General features: G+C 39.5%; 1 protein-coding gene across 6 annotated transcripts in view; it reads right to left on the minus strand.

Annotated features, from left to right (window-relative positions):
- The window catches only part of CTNNA2 (catenin alpha 2), a 1,089,024-nt gene that overhangs the window by 228,646 nt on the left and 840,520 nt on the right, over positions 1-19,858 (minus strand). For all 6 annotated transcript variants that reach the window (XM_044772747.2, XM_070511884.1, XM_044772741.2 and 3 more), the window contains one exon: positions 15,898-15,978. In XM_044772747.2, coding sequence (XP_044628682.1) covers positions 15,898-15,978 — 81 coding nt within the window. The remainder of the gene's footprint in view (positions 1-15,897; positions 15,979-19,858) is intronic.

Consider the following 19,858-nt stretch of genomic DNA (forward strand, 5'->3'; position numbering starts at 1 on the left):
GTTTAACTCACAAAACCAAGAAGAAAAATAAACAGTCTAAAAAAATGGCCAAAAAGTGTCTGCCTATGGGGTAGGATGTGAGGAGTGCGTGATGTATATTGAGCTGCCTTCAAATAGATACTGCTGAAGTGTTTTGCACAAAGTCTAAAAACCCACAACCATTTGATGAATATGAAACAGTTCCCTGAAAAAGACAGTATAAGAAAAAATGGCTCTCCTCAGCCAACTAGAATCACAGAAGCTAAAACTTGGACGAGAATTTGAAGGCTGTATGTCCAATTTTAATCTATCCAACGAAAGGATATCTCTGTGATTCATTTTAATGGACACATGGTCATTTATTTAAAAAAATCAGCTTATTGAGGTATAATTGACAAATAAAACTGTAAGTTATCTAAAATGTACATCGTGGTGATTTGACATATGTATACACTGTGCAAGGATTCCCTCCCATTTGGTTAATTAACACATCCATCACCTCAGATAGTTTTTTGTTGTTTTTTTTTTTTTTTTGGTGATAACATTTAAGTTCTACTCTCTTCACAGATTTCAATTTTACAATACAATGTTATCAACTGTAGCCAACATGTTTTACATTATATCCTCAGACCTTATTCATCTTATAGCTGAAAGTTTGTACCCTTTTGCCAACCTCTCCCTCCTTCCCCCAGCTACCAGCCCCTGGCAACCACTTTTCTATCCTCTATTTTTATGAGTTTCATTTTTTTCTTTTTAAGAGTCCACAAACAAGTGATACCATGCAGCACTTGTGTTTCTATTTGGCTTATTTTGCTTAGCATAATGCCCTCAAGGCCCATCCATGTTGTCACAAATGGCAGGATGTCTTTCTTTCTCATGGCTGAATAATATTCCATTGTACATATGCTGCATCTTCTTTACCCATTCCTCTGTTGATGGATACTTTAGTTTTTCTCATATCTTGGCAATTGTGAATAATGCTGCAATTGACATGACATGCAGATATCTCTTCCATATACTGTTTTCATTTCCTTTGAATGTATACCCAGAAGTGGGATTGCTGGATCATATGGTAGTTCTATTTTTAACTTTTTGAGGAAGCTCCATACTGTTTTCCATAGTGGGTACACAAGTTTACATCCCCACCAACAGTGTACAAGGGTTTCTTTTACTTCACATCCTTGCCGACACTTGTTATTTCTTGTCTTTTTGATAACAGCCATTCTAACAGGTGTGAAGTGATATTTCACTGTGGTTTTGATGTGCATTTCCCTAATAATTAAGGATGTTGAGCACTTTTTCATGTATCTATTGGCCCTTTGTGTGTCTTCTTTAGAAAAATAACTATTCAGGTTCTCTGCCCATTTTTTAATGAGATTATTTGTTTTGGGGGTTTATTTGCTATTGAGTTGTATGAGTTCTTAATATATTTTTGTTATTAAGCCCCTATCAGATATACGATTTGCAAAACTTGTCTTCCTCCGTAGGTTGCCTTTTCATTCTATTGATGATTTCCTTTGTTGTGCAGAAGCTTTTTAGTTTGATGCAGTCCCACTTGTTTATTTTTGCTTTTGTGGCCTTTGCTTTTGTGTCAAATGCAAAACCTCATTGCCAAGAGCAATGTCAAGCAATTTACCCCCTATGTTTTCTTCTAGGAGCCTTACGGTTTCAAGTCTTATGTCCAAGTCTTTGTACCATCTTGAGTTGATTGTTGTGTATGGTGTAAGATAGGGGTCCAGTTTCATACTTTTGCATGTAACTGTCCTGTTCTCCTAACACCATTTATTGAAGAGACTATCCTTTCCCCATTGTACATTCTTCACTCTAGATGTTCATCCTTGAAAACTAATAAAGATCTCATAATTGTTTGTCTTCAAATGTGCACTACAAAATATTTTTCTGATTTCAAAGGGGGAAAAAAGGGTCCATATAAATACAACACTATTATTAAGGATATTTAAATATTATGCCAAAGAAAAGAAATGAGCATAAATGCACAAAATTTTAACGGTGTAGATAGTAATGCAATTAGCTCAAAGGAGGCAGGAAACTTACTGTAAGAGTAATGGAAGTTCTCAGAGAGGAAAATATGCTGTATCTCTTTCTTACTTTATTCTACTCTCTCTACTCAGTGATTAGTGTTTACTCATTTATTCCTTCTTACAATATTTGATGAGCTCCTGGTGTACCAAGGATTATGTTTGGCCATGGATACAGAGAAAAAGAAGATAAGCCATCTATTCTCACTTAGTGCTGAAAACTCCTCTACTATCTCAATTCCCAATTAGTAAAAGGCTTGTGATTAACTTGACCACATATATACTTGACTGGCCTCATAAATGATGCTGGTTAGAGGCAACCATGAGTTCCTCCTGTTAAATGTGTTGGAGGCTGGGCTAAGGAACACACTAAAAAAGTCCAAATTTGTTATACTCCCTTCACATAATATTACTTAAGATTTTGTCCCACTTAAATTGTCCTCTCAGGATTTCTCCACACCTCCATCAGGACAGACTAACTTGCAAATACCCAATTTGTCAGCCCAGAAGATTTGGCATTTCAAAAGGGTGGAATTTTAGGTTTCATAGGTGAAGGTGGAAAAAACATTTCTAGTATAACTCCTTTGCTTAGATCTGTTAACTCATACTAAAAAGCAGACTGATTCTTCTGCATATTTGGAAGGTCTACTCAGTTTCTGGCTACTTATTGCCTTTAATAGTAATCCTATGCATGTTCATTTTTATAGCTTGCAGAGAACTTACCTAGACATTATTTCATTTGACCTTCCTTGCAATGTCATAGTCGGGGTGAGGGGTGTGATTTGCAGGATGAGCATCATTTTCTTTGTTGTATAGATGAAGAATGGGAGGATCCACTGGTTGCACATAGCATATGTCAGAGTCAGGTCTTCTGATTCTAAGAATAGCACTATTTTACTTAAGGTCCATGTGCCCCAACTGGACAAAGATCATCTTTTTTTCCATTCTTCACTCCCACATCTAGTCACCCACTCACCCCCAGAATTATATCCCCTCCAGCATTGCTTGTCACAAAAGAAGATCTAAATTTAGATGCTGGATATTTCATCCTGAGCATTTAATATCTGCAATTGATTAACTGGCATTGAATGGGCATGAATCCAGGGAGCTTGAATCCAGGGTGAGAGAGTCAAGAGTTGTATCAGATAAGTTCACCCCAGGAAGGACCCTTAGAAGCTTATGAAATGCTACTCAAAGAAAATGTTTGATCTTCCTACAACAACATTGTCAATTGGGAGAGGCAATGATTGAATAGATGGATTTGATGGCAGGCCAACAGCAGAAGCTTATAAAAAGTGTGTGGTTAAAGGGTTTGAAGAAAGATACAGAAAACAACTCTCTAAAACCACATTTCTTTCTGGTGGGGTCAGTCCGACACATCTACCACAGTGTGGTAGGATTTGTACCAGATGGAGTCATTCGGCCCCATACTTCCATATTTCCTGCCATTCCACATAACAGCACAAGACCAATAGGTCTCAGACAAATCCCTGTTGTAAATACAAGAGTCCCTGGCAGCACCCCAGCCCAAACTCACCAGTTCTCACTCCAGGTATCAGCTGAGTGACACTTCAGTTCATTTGAGCAGGATGGGAAACTTGGGGAAATAAGATGCTGTTGGGTATGGGAAGAAGGATCATGGACACTTCACTTGTTGGTATGGATAGCATTTAATGAACCTCTGAAGCTTCTGACCATTTGTGGTCATTAAAGAGTCCATCACATTTTCTAAAATGCGAAGCCATTCACCATGCTCTCCTGCTCTATTCCAATTATGGATAACCGTGTGCCTCTGAGCTAATTCTTATCTCCAGAGCCTGCCACCATATGCTATACTTCTTCACTTCCTGTCTTTAACTATTGCACAGCGTTGCATTTCCAACAGCTGCTGAATTTTCCCCTAGAGGGACTTCATTTCAGATAGAGGCCTAATGATTATTCTACATTTCCAAGTTTGTGGAAATCCTATAAAATGACTGGTGCTGTTGCTGTTTAAGGGAAGGCTTGAGACAGAAACAGATTTCAGGTCCCTCCATTTTCAGAGGATCTGGACTCTTACATTATATTTGTTTTATCTGAAGCAGACTTACTTCCAGATGACTGGGTTGCCTTACTTTCCAGTAAAGGGCCAGCTAGCATATATTCTAGTCTTTGCAGCCAGTTCATCTCTGCCACACCTACTCAACTCTGCCATTGTAGCACAAAGCTAACATTACAATTTTATTTACATAAATAGCAGAGGGCTGGAGATGGGCCACAGGTCATACTTTGCAGGCACCTATTCGACATGGTTCATCAGTGGATTTTAGTCTTATCCCCTTTCACTGTCCATGTCACTCTTTTGCAGCACTGCGGCAATTCCCTGGCTATTTCCACCTCCATTCACCCAGTCCTTCTTTATAACTGAGCATCTGCTGGACCCAGCAACTACCTGCTTACAAAGAGAACTGAGAGAGCTAGAGAGGTCCTCGAAGAGCCCCCAAGTGGCCAGTTTGACCAGTGTTATTTGACCAAGTTGACTTGTTCTCTCTTTGCCTGATGCTCTGCTAGAAAACATAGGTTATTTCTGTGGTCTCTAAGCAATTCCTTCTCTAGCAGAAGCTCTGAGGTAAGGAACAAAGAGGAGAGGGAAGATGTAGAAGACTAGAAATTGTTGGCTTTTCCTAAAAATTGTGTGGAGGAAGGAGGTATCTGGCTGGGTTGCCCCACCTGCCTGATATAGGTGCTCTGACCTGGACTGAACTCCAAATCCTGATATTTCCTCCTAATTTGGCAAATATATTGAGGGTACTTCACAGCCTGGCCAAACACACAGTGAATGCACCCAAAGAGCACCAGGCAAGCTGGTTGCTATGGTAATATACACACACAATGACTAGTTGATCAGCCACAAGTGATCTGCTTTCAACCCGTTATTATGGTGTCTATGGATATAGCCTCAGGGCCACATTGATCTAAGCCTGTGGATTTCAAAGGAGGGGCTGAGGGAAACCTGCTGGGCCAGGCAAGCTTCATTAGTGCTGACTTCTTCCTGCTGCTGTAACTCCATGCCCTCCCTCCCCCATGCTCAACAGCCCAGACCTCCCAGCTGGTCTTACCCAAAGGTGCTTTTCAACTTTACGGTCACCCCCTTTACACGTCTGCACCTTAAACTGCAGCTATTTAAGGCAGCTTGATCCTCACTGAAATTGAGAGAATCAAACGAAAATATAGAAGTCCTGCCCTTAACAGTTAACAGGATTGATACACTCATGAAAAACTAAGAAACTGTGGAATGAGAGAGGAGGAGCTGGAACTGGTTATTCGCCCAAACATCTAACAAGCACTTATGGTTGGATCGGATGGAAAATCCCCTCTTATCACCAAAGAACACAAATTGTTCTTCTTTAATCCTGGAACACTCGGGCACCATCCGTTCAACTGTTTCTCACTGGATATACCAGGCAGGACTGCTAGTCTCATGATCTGCATTTAATCAGATACCCCCTCAGTTAACTTAAAAGTCCTTTACTTTTTTCCCCTATTAATTAGAAAAATAATTATCAAAATCTCATTTGTGATTCAGTGTCTTGCATGGGACTGGACATCGATAGGGATGGTTTAAGGAGGAAAAAATTAGTGATTATATAACAGGAAGCCTATTATTGTGAATTTTATTGAGAATCTCTAGACCCATTATTAATTGATATTTATCTTATACTTTTCCCATTAAGGGAATTTTAATAAAAGCTATAAACTAAGACAAAAGTATATCAGCTTTAACAACTATAGTCATTAAAAGGACAGGCTTCAGAGTCAGCCAACTGGGTTCTCTAACTTATAAGCTGTATATCAGTAAAAACTTTAATGTCAGAACTTCAACATTCTACTCTGTAAAAAGAATATATATATATATACATTTTTCTTGGTAGTAACACTCTTCTTCAGAATGTTGTAGGGATAGTAGATAAAGTGCTGAGGAAAGAATGGACAATAAACAAATGTTAAACAGTTTCAGTGGGTAGCTTTGCTTTCTTGACCTTCATGCATAACCAGGTACAAATGGCAGAAATGGATCAGATGATCAAGAGAGTTGGTTATTTCAACTGTCTCAATGATGAGATAGCATCAGCTGCTCAGTTCCTCGGCCTAACTCCTCTTAGCACTCAGGCTATGGAAAGGCAAGCCAATTGACAGTGAAGCCATGAGTTCATATGCCTTAATAATAGTCATTATCTGTAGGTCCCTGGAACTCTAAATAGAGTTGTTTAAGAAAGGTTTTATTTGGATCTTAAACTTGCGTAAAGCAGAAAAAAACATTAGTTTTACACAACATAATCAACATCAGTGGTTGATAATTACAAAATCACTAATCTTAACTCAATTTTCTAACTACTAAAATTGCCAGTAATGGTACCAGCTGCTGGGTGAAGGGATGAGCTTCCATCTCTCTAGCAGAGACTGACAAAGAGAGTCTTAAGGATGCTGAAAACAAACTTTTGCCCTTGTGAAAGACCTTAGTGGTCCCTTCCACCTCTAAGAGTTTATGAACCCATGACTTCTGAATCCATATCTCCCTTTTCAAAGATAGGTGAGAAATAAGCCCCTAACATATTACTGCTTTTCTTTCTTATCTCTCCTTTTCCCCAACTCCTACCCCCTCCCCTGATTTGGGAGGTAAATGAAATCTTCATACACATGTAACCACACAATCATCATTCAGATTTTAAAATAAGCATTTAAAGAGATTGTATCCTTCTTCTTCGATTAAAGATACATGTGATTTTTTCTCCCTTATTGGGGGACATTTCTTTGCCAAGGCAATTAAATTTCTTAGGATTTTTTTTCTGTATGTGAAGAAAAATTTCCATGCTCCAGCCTGACAAAAATACCTGTTCTGGGTACAGTTTCCTGAAATGTGGCACCATATGTGCATCAGTAAACATTATGTGTAGAGTAAATTAAACTGAGCCTTATAATTAGGCAGTAAGGAAATTACTGTAGACCTGAAAGAGTAAATCAGCAGTATTAAAATGCTCTCCATTTTCTCTGAAGCACTTCAGAGTGCCATAAAAAGCCCGTGTCACTGTGATAAACATTGAGAAGAAATGCATTTGGAGCAAGACAACCTTTTAAAAGACACCACAATTCAAACAGGTCTTCAACTCTGGAGTCCAAGGTGTCATCTCATAAAATTTAAAAGCCAGCCCTTTTGCCACTAATGTAGGGGAAATAAAGAAAACCACCTGACATTGAGACTTTTGGGGGGAACTTTCTCATACAGCAGGTGCAGTAAAGACTTTAAGAGATAGATGCTCTGCAGCAGAGCCAAAACTAAGGCAAGATTTACCCATCATAAACAAAATAGCAACACTGTAAATAAAGACAGGATCATGATTGCTAGGGTTTTTTTTCTTTTGCTTCAGGCTTCAGTGTGCCTCAGCACAGCCCTGTAACTGATCCTGTCCTTATTTACAATGTTGATAATTTACTCATCATGGATTTTTTGTATTAATTTCAATTTTATAAAATACTGCATAAAAATACTCTTTATCTTGATTACTGGGTTTTTTGGTGCTCCCTAAAATCTCATGCCTAAGGCTAGTGCCTGGCTCACCTCACCCTCCTCTTGGCCCTGCCCCAGAAAGCACAGATCTTGCCAAGCTCTTCAACACAGCACAGAGAACAATCAGACGATCCATTTCTAAGCTTGGTCCATGGGGAGAAGGGGCTCAGGCATGGACTCTCCGTCTCTGGAAAGAGGTATTGTATCTACGAACTGGCGAGGTCTAGTAGAGGCCAAATGGATTGGAGAGGAGCTGGAGGGCTTCACGCATCCTCAAATACATCTCCCAATGGACTGCGATGAGGTCTGAAAATTCCCACTATCAGAAACAAAGGCAGTGGAATTCAAACCTGGTAGAACATCACAAATTATCTGGAAAGCTTACTATGATACAGAGTTTAAGGTGCCACCACGTGTACAGGAAGTCAGAATCTCCCAAGGCAGGGCTATATACCTACATTTCAGCAGGTTCTTGAGCTATTCTTTTTCTTTCTTTCTTTCTTTCTTTCTTTTGTGAGGAAGATTGGCCATGGGCTAACATCCATGGCCAATCTTCCCGTTTTTGCCTGAGGAAGATTGTCACTGAGCTAATATCTATGCCAATCTTCCTCTATTTTATGTGGGACATCACCTGAGCGTGGCTTGACAAGTGGTGCCAGGTCCGTGCCTGGGATCCAAACCTGTGAACCCCAGGCTGCCAAAATGGGGCACATAACCACTATGCCACTGGGCCAGTCCCTGACCTAACTTTTCTAAAGCCAACCCAGCAACAGAAAACCTCTAGGTTAAGGCATAGATGCTGTCTCTTAAAATGGAAATAGCCATTATTATCACAGTATAAATGGACTCTATTTTTGGTGAGGAAAACAGGCCCTGAGCTAACATCTGTTGCCAAGCTTCCTCTGTTTGCTTGAGGAAGATTGTTGCTGAGCTAACATCTGCAGCAATCTTCCTCTACTTTGTACATGGAATGGTGCCACAGCATGATGTGATGGGCGTTGCATAGGTCCACGCCCAGGATCTGAACCTGCAAACCTTGGGCCACCGAAGCAAAGCACACGAACTTAACCACTATGCCACAGGGCCAGCCCCTAAATAGACTTTTTAAGTTAACAAATCTAGTTCTTAAAACAATGGAACTAGAGATATGAGAGTTCATAATGGAGGGGAGTTGCTAATTGGGATATTTCTTGGGTAGGATGGCTGCATACAGGGGATTCTTCATTCTTTCAACACGTGTATGATGCTGGCTTACTTCATTTAGGGTACTAGGATATGCCCTGAAGAAACAAAGAATCATAAGACATGGGTATAGGCAAAAACACTTACAACTTAAATCTACTGCAAAAAATCCCATGATAAAGGTATTTTAGAATGCCCCAGTAGCCTACTGGATAAACCCTGTTTATACAATTGGATAAAGTTGTGATGATAAGGTGACACTTAAGCTAAGCCTTTCAGGAAAAATTGTGAAGTTTCCTGGAAGCAAAAAAAAAAAAAAGAGGGAGAGAGGGCAATCCAGGCAGAAGCTACAGCAAATGCAAAGATACAAGGATGTGTGAAACTGGCTTAATAGACTGCTGGATCTTCAGTGAGGTGGAGACAGGGAGGCCAGGGTTAAGGGGACTGGTTATGAGGCTATGACCATCATTTTTGTGAAAAGTGATTAAGCAGTGCCAATGGGAGTGGAAAGGAAAGAATGGACTCGATATATATCTAGGAGGTGGAATTGACTGGACTAAATGCCTGTCGGGGATTTAAGGAATGATCATGAGAGGAATTGCATAGGGCTGTAACCCTTTTGAAAAGCTTACCACAGTAGGAAGCACACAGTAGTGTACTGTGGGGGTAGGGTGAGGGTTTGGTGTTAGGTACCCTGGAAATTTCATTCAGTCAAGGAGGACAAAGTTTGATCAAGGGCATATAAAATAAATAGATGGATATTAAAACCAACACCATCTTCTTCATAATTTTCTGCTCAAGCAAAGAGCAATGTTGAATTCCCTCAGCCATCATCAGTGACATCCCTGGGAGCCAGGAAGGCGCAAAGTGATGAGATCCTAGAGCAAACAGGCTTCCACCAGGGCTGGTGGCGACAGCAAGAGAGGCTCTGCTCACTTCACAGGAAGATGGCTCACTTTCTAAATTTCAGATCTATCCAGCCTCCTAGGGAAATGGGGAGATCAAGAAATATCAGCTGTCCTGATGGAAATTTCCCCTGGGAAAACTGATGCGAGAGACTTTTCAGGTAATAAAAGGTAACCTCAGCAGGTAGGGGTCAAATGGAACAGATATATTTGGCCATAAGCTGGCTGCAATAATCCACTGAGCACATTCAGTCAGAATCAAGGCAACCAGCTTCTATCATCAGCTCTAGAAACACCTCAATTCAGGCCATAGTGGCAAACTCTGCATAACACACTTTAAAATTATCTCCCTTCCGGTGACAATTTGGCATAAGAAATCCCAGCCTACACATAGCCTCCAACAACAAATATAGGCCAACCTCACTTAACCGAGACGGGTGTTCTGAAATGAGTGTCCTGGTAAGCTGAAAGGGCATTCTAAAAAAATTCTTGTTGTTTACATCATCATCATCAAAAATCTTCCAAATTTTCCTACTTAAGAATTTCATCCTGGAAAATACGATAGAATTTTTCTATAATCCTATAGTGGATCTTCCAGGGTCAGGATCAAGATTCTTAATGGCATTCTCATTGCCTGGAACAGGAGAACAAACAAAATGCAGATGTTCTCTTGAACGTGTTTTGGGATTCAGTCATTGCTATTTTCCCTTCCTCTTCCCACTTTTCCTCGACTTCCAGGGCCTGGAGAAACTAGCAGAAGAGAAGAAATCAGTAGCTGAAGTTTCTATTTAATTGAATGTTTTCCTATTCACACATATGTTTTAGATCCCTCTGCTCACTACAGTGTGTTATTTGCTTAATCAATGTTGATCAAGCTACTGGATTGTTACTGTGATCTAGACTTGCTGGTGAGAGAGAGGTCAAGCCTGGTGTCCTCCACAAGCCTGTGTTAATGTGTGAACAATCAATCAAATGTTGGCTCACAGGAATAGATTAAACCACTTCATGACTTCTACAGTGTCTTCATAAGGAAAGAACTTGCCTATAGTGAAATTTTAAGAAGTACTTCCAACTGATGAAATGATGTACTTTGAACTTAACCTAATGAGTGTTTTCCAGAAGATAAACAAGTACGCGGAGGTCTGACATTCAGGGCTATTGTATCAGGATTTTCCTAAGGTGGCTTGAATATATAATCCATGATCAATAAGCATGTCCAAAGGATGGTCTTTCACAGTATTCTTGAGACCTCTCCTATCTCTACCCTTTTCCTCCTGGCCTTTTTGATTCTTTGATGTTTCTGATGCCATTTATGTTCAGCCATCCCTGAGCTGCTTATGTTGTGTATTTCAAATCCCAATTGCTGTATAATCATTTTATGGATTCCATACTTTTATGTCACAGAAATCTGACCTAGGGAACAAATTATAGGGATTATTAGTTTTGACATACATTTTCAGTGTGAAGAACACAAACCTTAATATTTGGAGGAAATCAATATATTTTATTTTATCATTTTATTGTACCCATATAGATAGCTTTGTGTCCTTATGAGGAAAAGCAGATTCAAGTCTGAAAATAAATGATTTTAAAATCTTTTCTTACAATGAATCTAAAAATAATTGGCCCCATCATGAGCAGATATGAGAAAAAGAATTGGATGCCTTAAAATTCCTTTTCTCCGCAAATGTTTTGGAAAGTCTGTAATTCACGATTTGGGAAGACAGCTACCTAAACATAACAGCACTTTTTAAAAAAAGGATCCAATGAACCATAACAGCTGGAGACCTGAGAGATCACATCATATCACAAACAAGAACCATATTTTTACATTCACCATAGATTTTTTTCTGTCTGCAATATGTATATGTCAGCCATCCCAAACCCTAAAGCAGTAAAGGCAAAGGTGTTGTTGAAAAGCACAAAGCACCTCTATATATTTATGTGAACCCTTCTTCTTCCTCAACTGCATCCCCCAGAGTGGATTAGTGTATGGGCAACCCAAGTGCATATGCTGGTTCTGTGGAGAGGCAGGACAGGGAAGGGTTCTGAGCAAAAGACCCTGCAAGCTAGACTGATTGATAGGCTGGAAGCTCCAAGCATCCACACTTTGTGTGCCCATGGGTACATTACCTTGCTTCATGTCCTCATCTGTAAAATGGGCATGGTGACAATCTGTTCTATCTCACAGAGCTGGTGGGAGGAAATGTACTCCATTCATGGAGAGAACTTAGAACAGTGCCTGGCACATTGTAAGGACACAATACATGGCAGCTTTAGTTTATTCTACATTTTGTGGATAGTTATTTTACAAGCTCTTGTTGATGATGGCCCACCTTTAGCCATAGTTCTTATATAAGGAATTGGGTCACTAAGGAGACATTTGAGGAAATTCATCAGCTATAATTATTTCTTACTAATCTTCGAAGATTTTTCTGTAGCCCTATCTGGAGGCAGGATCTTGATAAATCAACCATTATGTGACATGCTTTGCTAGTTTGTTTTTAATCCTTTGTCATATAATCCATTCTATTAAGTACTCATCCCAATGTGAAAGCATTCTATACATGGTTTTTGTTGTCTGTTGAAAATGTTTTGATGGCAATAGCAAAATCGACACTTTTGTCAAGTTGACACTCACTGAATCTCATTGCTGGAATTGTTGTGATGGCTATTAAGGGTGAAGGGATAAGAATTAGGCCCTTGATTGGTTTGGGGAATGAGAGAGTTGCTAAATTTAGCAACAGCCCAACGTGTTATTATTACTATTTATTATCTTCTCATAGGGAAACATTTGGGGCCTGATTTGAATATTAACTTAGAAAAACAAACTAATAAAAGGACCAAAATAATAACCAGGATAAACCAGCATCCCTGTAAGTTTAGGGAAAATTAAGAGACCATGCCTAGAATAGTTCACAGGAGAAGGAGGACATCTAGGAGCAGCTGGTAGACACCGACTGGGTCTTCTCCAAGGGATGGACAGACCACGTGGGCTACTAGGCACCCAGGCAGGGAGTCAGCCAAAGCTTTTCTTTTTTTAATGGTCTGATTCCACAATCACAGCAGTGACAGTAGCTCAGACATGGGGCATACTGTGCCTACAGCTCTAAAATTAAAACATCATGCTTAAAGCTGGTAGTTATATTCCCCTCAATCCATTTTTAATTCCAAACAAAATACTCTTAAGAGGGTTCTGCTCTACCACTGCCCACTCTCACGAGTTTAATTGGTAAGACGGTGCCATGACAATCAGTTTTAAATAACAGCTTTGGGGTCCTGTGGCCTTTTTCACAACTTGTGACTCCCCGGTTTCTTGGGATATACTACCTGAAGAAAGGGGTTCTCCTTACCTGAAAATTCTGCTTAACAGAAATCCTTTTTGTTCAATTACTCTTGATTTTTTTCAAGTGTCTACAAAAGTTTAAGTCCACTTTCTTTCATTAGGGAAGTCCAAGATAATGATCATGATTGACTTTATTTCTTTTTAATTTGGTGAATAGAACTTTGCAAGACTCCAAGGTTACCCTTCTGAAGGACATTGCCCAAACTTAAGGCTGTGAAGAAGAGGCAAGACACTGAAAGAGTAGGAACTTACAAAGTCACTAGAAATATTATTCTTTGATTTCAACTTTTCTTCCCTATGTGATCTGATTGCTCTAAATATTCTAAATATTCTATAAAGAAATATATGTGTACAGAGAAGTGGACATGGATAACTGAGGGTTCTCATTTAGAATCTCTTCTAACAAAGGCTTGTCTGTAACTTAAAGAACAGAAAGTCTTTCAGCAATAGAGAAATAATCATTTGAACCACTAGCATTCACTGGGCCACACTACATAGCTGATATCAGAGACTTACCTAAAACCTTATTAATCCAATTAACTAGCTACCCAGCTCTAAGCTGAAGACCTACCTGAGCCAAACTAATCAGAGTCATTGAATGTTCCATCTGCATAAGTGCTAAGTAGTTTCTGTTAAGATCAGAGAAGCTTTTGTACCACTACAGGTGTACATGGAGAAAAAGAAGAGATGGGAAGAAAGACAAAAATATCCCAACATATGAGTAGGGATGGAACTGACAGATGGGGACCATCTTAGTTCTGGAAAGGCAGATTGGGGAAGAGAGAGATGTTTGAACCAAATTCAGAGATGTGGTGTAAAATTATGCCATAACCGTTAGATCTTAGTATCGTGAAACAATTCTCTTTTTACCTTTATTTTCCTGAATCTTTGGGAAAGGTGAGCAGAAAAAAAATATCTTATGCATGGAATGATTTCAAGGGATGACATACTCCTTCCACTGCCCTCCCAAAAGAAGCTCTCCAAGGAGCTTGTCACCAAAGCATTTAAAATTCCACCATAAATCCCACCTTCAAATTTCACCATTGTTCCCAGCTAAAAACAGTCAACTCTTTTCTGAGAATTGTAACACCAGAGCAAAAAGTACTTTATCCATTCCTTTGACAAGACAAAAACGTGCTATGATAGGTCCATAAATGCAGAGAACTGAGGGGGTTGGCTCCTGAATGTAAAAGAATGGTCCCTACTCAAACCAAGAGACTGGGGAGGTGAGAAGACTCAGTTCATGAATTCTGTCTGGTTGACAATCTAGCCAAAGGCAAGTCCCACTCCTTTTAAAATCTGTGACTATCAGGCCTTAGGACCTCCGGCATAGGAAATGAATGAGGATTGATTTATCCAGTCTTATACAGCTCAAAGATAGCTTACAGATCTAGTTTGGCTCCCTACTTTCCTAGATGAGAAAAGGAGACCAAGAGATAAAGGATCCACAGTCTCACAGGCAGGTCAGTGGCAGAGCTAGAAGTAAAACTTTGGGCTCTAGAGACCTGATTCAGTGTTTACCATCAACCCTAGACCCAATTCCTACTACCTCTATCATTTCACATCAGACTGGGGCTTTGTATGGAGACATGGTCTAAGAGGGCAAGGAGAAGCTGACCAGGCCATATATCTATTTGGTATTACTTACTAATGCCAAAGAGGAAAATACTTTATTCTCCCTTATTTCGAGGTAAAATAAAAAGAAAACACTTTCCCCAAGAGGGCTTGTTAGCTGGGCAGTCAAACTAGAGTCTTCATATTCCAGAACTAATTGTGATATCTTCTGGAGAACATTAGCTCAAGTGTGTCTACACATCTAGTGATATCCTGAAGAAAGCCTAGAAGCTCCCCAGCAGTAATCAGAAGTGGTGTCTTCTTCTCATTCAAACCATTTCTGAGATGCTCCTTGGCCATTCTTGCCCAGGCAGATTACTAACCTTATCTGTACTTGACATGCTATAGGAGCGAGTGCCAGATCCAACCATTCCGGTCCAGTTTTTCCAGCTGCAGAAAGTAAAGCTGGTGTTGCCCCAGGCAGGTAATTGGTTCGGACTGACATAATCAATACTTGAGGAATGAGATGGATATATGCAAAAGCTACCAGTGGAAGACAGGATCGCCTCTCAGGCAGTAATCAAGAAGGGATTCTGTTGTAACTTAAAGATGGTATAACTCTTCTAGAGAAAGAACACCACCAAAGAAAAAGTGGAGCTCACCATGGAAACATATAAAATAAAGGTTACAAGACAATAGGGTTACCGGTGTTCATGTAGCACTTTCAAGATGAAAAAAGGCACTGACCAGAGATTCCCCTCCCCCACCAAATGGGCCCATCAGACTAACGATGCCATTAGCCATTCAATCATCCAACTACCTTTCCTCCGTTTGATTCACTGCTTCCCAAACAATCATCTGATAAGCAAACTTTCTCCTGGATTACGACTCCGAATTAAATACACTGGGTCAGAGACCTTAATTGGCCCATCAGGGTTGTATTTCTCATTAACCATTAGCATTCTTGTTTATTCATTGAATCTTTTGGAAATTTGATAAGTAAGGACCAACAGAAATCAGAGACAACTCTTTGCATACCTGCATCTGGAAATCTGAAAAACAGAAGTAGAAAGTAGTGAATTCATCAAGTCTCTACCTGCAAAGACTGTGTCTGGGCTGTGAGCAGGCTGGCCCCTAAGAGGCTGTTTTCATCATCACGCCTCTTGCTGCTGTCATAGCTGTCTCCTCAGTAGACTCTACCTTGTTGATGGAATGTTTCTGTGTATATGCAGATGTTATAAAGAATAGCAACCTGAGCGTGAGCTCTGAGAAGACACCCTGAAAAACGGCATTCTTGGAAACCACCACTAAGTACCATGCACTTAAAATAAAAACAAAAAACAGTACCTGTCTCCTTAGATCTCTTGTTTTCTTGGTCATCTTATCAATTGCAATGTTTAGAGGATCTCCTTTTTCTTTCCTTCCAGTCTATCAAGAAAAGAGAAATAATTTCTGATTTAGAAAATTTAACATTAGTGACATTATAGGTTAAAAAAAATTCAGAAACACATTTGAGTTGTAGAGTCCAACCAATTTTACAAAAAGATTATTTTCAATACACAGCAAATATGATCTGGTCTCTAAAGTTTGTTTTCTCTGAAATAAAAATTAAAACTGATGAAAATCAATACATTTTGATGGTTACACATATGTCCATATTCAACTCTGCAAATCTGTTTTCTTCCCTTCTCCAGACACTGAATGATTAAGCAAACACAACAAGGATGTTTTGTTTTTGCCTTCAAATACAAATGCTTTGCACTTCTCTGTTATGTAAGCACACTTCTGAATAAAAGATGATCGAGATGATAAAAACTAAATTAGAAAAGAAATTTAAGCTAAATCATCAGAATTCAGAATTTCATACCAATATATCATAGGCCATATTGTAACTTCTGTATCAAAATCAAAAGAGATGCTTTACTCGAAAATATAGTGTTTGTAATCTCCATTCTGTCATGCAGTGGAATGTTAAACACGATAATAAGGAACCCACAGCTTGAGGTCATGAGGAAAATTTCCCTTATGACTGTAACAGGCAGAGATAAAGGGAAAAAAAAACACAAAACACTTTTTCAAATAAATTATTCACTTGGAATTTTCACTAGTTTCTTTCTTTTTCCTTTTTTTTCTATTTTTTTTTTTTGACGGCTGTAGTTAAACAATTAAAACCAACAAAACGGAATCTCCAATATTTTCTTAAAACAAGATTCCCATGGATAAAAATATCTCTATAGGTTTATGGATGGTATTATCTTCCCTTTAAGAGAAACCTGTTTTCAAGAGCTCTGTCAAGTCTATTAAAATATCTAAACTTTAGTCAAACACCCTACAGATTTACTTATTTGTGGGCCTAGCGGCAGGCCAATTCTTGTTCCATACTCAGTCTCCATAAAATTCCATAGGTTTCTGCAGTAATTTGTGTATGTCATGAAATGAGATCCCAGGTTATAAATTGTGTCTAACGGGATAATGTATTTTGGGATCCATAGAATTGCTATCCAAGAAATTTCCAAATGTTCTCTTCCAATGACAAAATCCAGGACACATGAAGTTGATGCATATACATCACATCTAGATTTAAAGCAGTGACTCTTTTCTGCAGCTTGCTTAATTTATCGTTTTTTCTGAACAAATGTCTGATGTATAATTCTATAGGGTTTTCATGAAAAATCCCAAAACAGGACATATGTGTGTATATTTCTAATCATCTAAAACCCTACAACTCCCCATCATCCTTTTCACTCCCTAAATGCATATGCTGACCCTTTCAGATGTATACACTAAATTTTTAAGTAGAAAGAGCTTAAAACAGAGTGACTAACATTTACAACTGTGAAATATCAGCGTAAAAATAGCTCCAGGAAAACAAATGTATATGGAGAAGAACAATGTGCTGGTTTATCCTTCGACGGAAGCTGGTTACACAGCCAGTGGGACTTCAGTGCCCCAACTCTCCACATTCAGGCGTGCTACAAGGGTAGAAGCCAGAGCTGTTTCTTGTTTCCTTGGTTTTCTCCTTGCCAATAGGATGTGTGCCATCAATGTATGGGGCACTTTTGTGGAGCTCTGAACCATGATCGTTCTGAGAACTGCAGATTTCCTAAGCCCTTTCCATTTATGAGAGTAATAAAAACTTACTTTGAAAATTAACAATTATGAGATAAAATGTGACTCTGAGAGAAGGAGACTAAATTACTGAGCTTTTTAATATAAGAAAAAAATTCAAGACAGTGTGGGTATACAAAATAATTACTAAATAAATACTATGTGTCAGACACTGGGCTCATTTCATCCTGCCAGTGGTGTATCATTTTACAAATGGTGTACCATTTTACAAATGAGTAAAGGAAGATCAGAGCAGGTCTGGTACTAGGTAAGGAAGTGAAGTACTCACTTGAGGTATAAAATTTAAGGGGAACCAAAGAACTCAATAATCAAGATAAATGATATTTTAATGCAATATTTAAAAACTCATAGGGCTGGCCTGGTGGTGCAGTGGTTAAGTGCGCATGCCCGGGGTTCGCCAGTTCAGATCCCGGGTGCGGACACGGCACTGCTTGGCAAAAGCCATACTGTGGTACGTGTCCCACGTATAAAGTAGAGGAAGATGGGCATGGATGTTAGCCCAGGGCCAGTCTTCCTCAGCAAAAAGAGGAGGATTGGCAGCAGTTAGCTCAGGGCTAAACTTCCTCAAAAGAAACCCCCCCAAAAAACAACAAAAAACCCCCTCAAAATTAATGCAAAAAATCCATGTTGAACAAATATCAAAATTTTAAATAAAGACAGGATCCAACAGGGCCAGGATTAGGGGGAGGTGAGTGAGGTGACTCATGCAAGTACAGGTCAGATAATTGCTAATTTTAAACTTAAAAAAATTGGGGAATGTATTTATACTAAAAAAAGAAGAAAAATCTTGTTTACCTAAAATTCAAATTTATCTGGGAGTCCTGCGTTTTTATGTGCGAAATCAGGCAACTGTACCCCCGGGGGTAATAGCGATGTTCAAGATTGTAAGTGGGGTTGTGACAGACACATGTGAGAAAGCTTGATCGCCTCATCCTGTGAATAGAAGGGCAACATGGGACTCTGTATCCCATCTGGCATCAGTAATGTGTGACTGTGAAGCCTGTTTCCCTGAAACATGAGGCACCTATTGGTCACCATGGGCACACACAAAAAGTGAGAGCCACAGCCCTCATGCCCAAGGAGTTCCCAAACTAGATGAACAGACCAGAACATGAGACTAATGACACGAACAACTCTGCAGGGACACTAGCACTTCGACTGGATAAATGAGCAGCTCTGCATGGGGAGACGTTGCATTTGGGAAGTCACGTAATTTCACAGAGGGTTGGGGGAATTTAGCTAGATCTTAAGTCTTGCCTGAGATTTGAATGGGAAAGAGTGAGGCACTTGAGAGGAGAATTGAGTGGCTAAAAGAAAGGCAGCAAGACAAGAAACAGCAAGGTGGATTCTGAAAGGACACTGAGTGCAGTGGGCCAGCCTTTTCTCCATGATGCAGAGGAATCAGTTTGACTAGCTGTAGAGACGTTATTTTTATAAGAGCTTCTTCATAGTGTGATTGCTGCCAGCTATATTTTGATCTGCAAGCTCAGAGGATCTCTGGTGACATTAGCATTCCATGTCACTGCGTTTTTGGGATTCTGTTTGTATAATATTTGCAATCCTGGGTTTCTCTAGCTTCCAAGTCTTTAGCTGAAGGCAATCAAAAAAATGTAGGTGACTTGGGTGCTGTTTTTGTTCTCACTGTTTAGAGAGGCTGGGGAATGGTAAAGCAAGGACTAGAATTTAGGACATTTGGGCCACCGGCTGAAATCGTCACTTCACTAGCCTTTTGTTAGCTCTAATTTCTTTAAACAAGGTATGGATGCAGGAATAATGGTAGTAGCCCCTCAACGCTCAGATTTACATCCAAATGGGCACTAGCAAGCCATCACTGCATACTTTCCTGGGTTCTGTTTGGTCCCCACGTGGAAATACTTTTAAATTATCAGCCTAAATTGGACAGGAAGCCAATCACCGAGAGACAAAACAGAAAAAGACTCTTGCCTCCTAGTGTCAGACCTCCATTATTAGGCCCTGTGATCTTGGACTAACGATTTGCCTATTTTTTATGTCTGAGTTTTCTCATAAGCACAATGGATAGCATAATTCACACCCTGTCTTCTTCACCAGGTTAGCAGGGCAATCAATCATGATGTCAATGTGCTGGAAACAATAAAAGGCATTAAGAGTATTCAGAGTAATTAGGAAACTATTTCTCCTGTGGAAAAAATGAAAGAAT

Source organism: Equus asinus, chromosome 6, assembly GCF_041296235.1.
Source record: "Equus asinus isolate D_3611 breed Donkey chromosome 6, EquAss-T2T_v2, whole genome shotgun sequence".
NCBI classification, from domain to species: domain Eukaryota; kingdom Metazoa; phylum Chordata; class Mammalia; order Perissodactyla; family Equidae; genus Equus; species Equus asinus.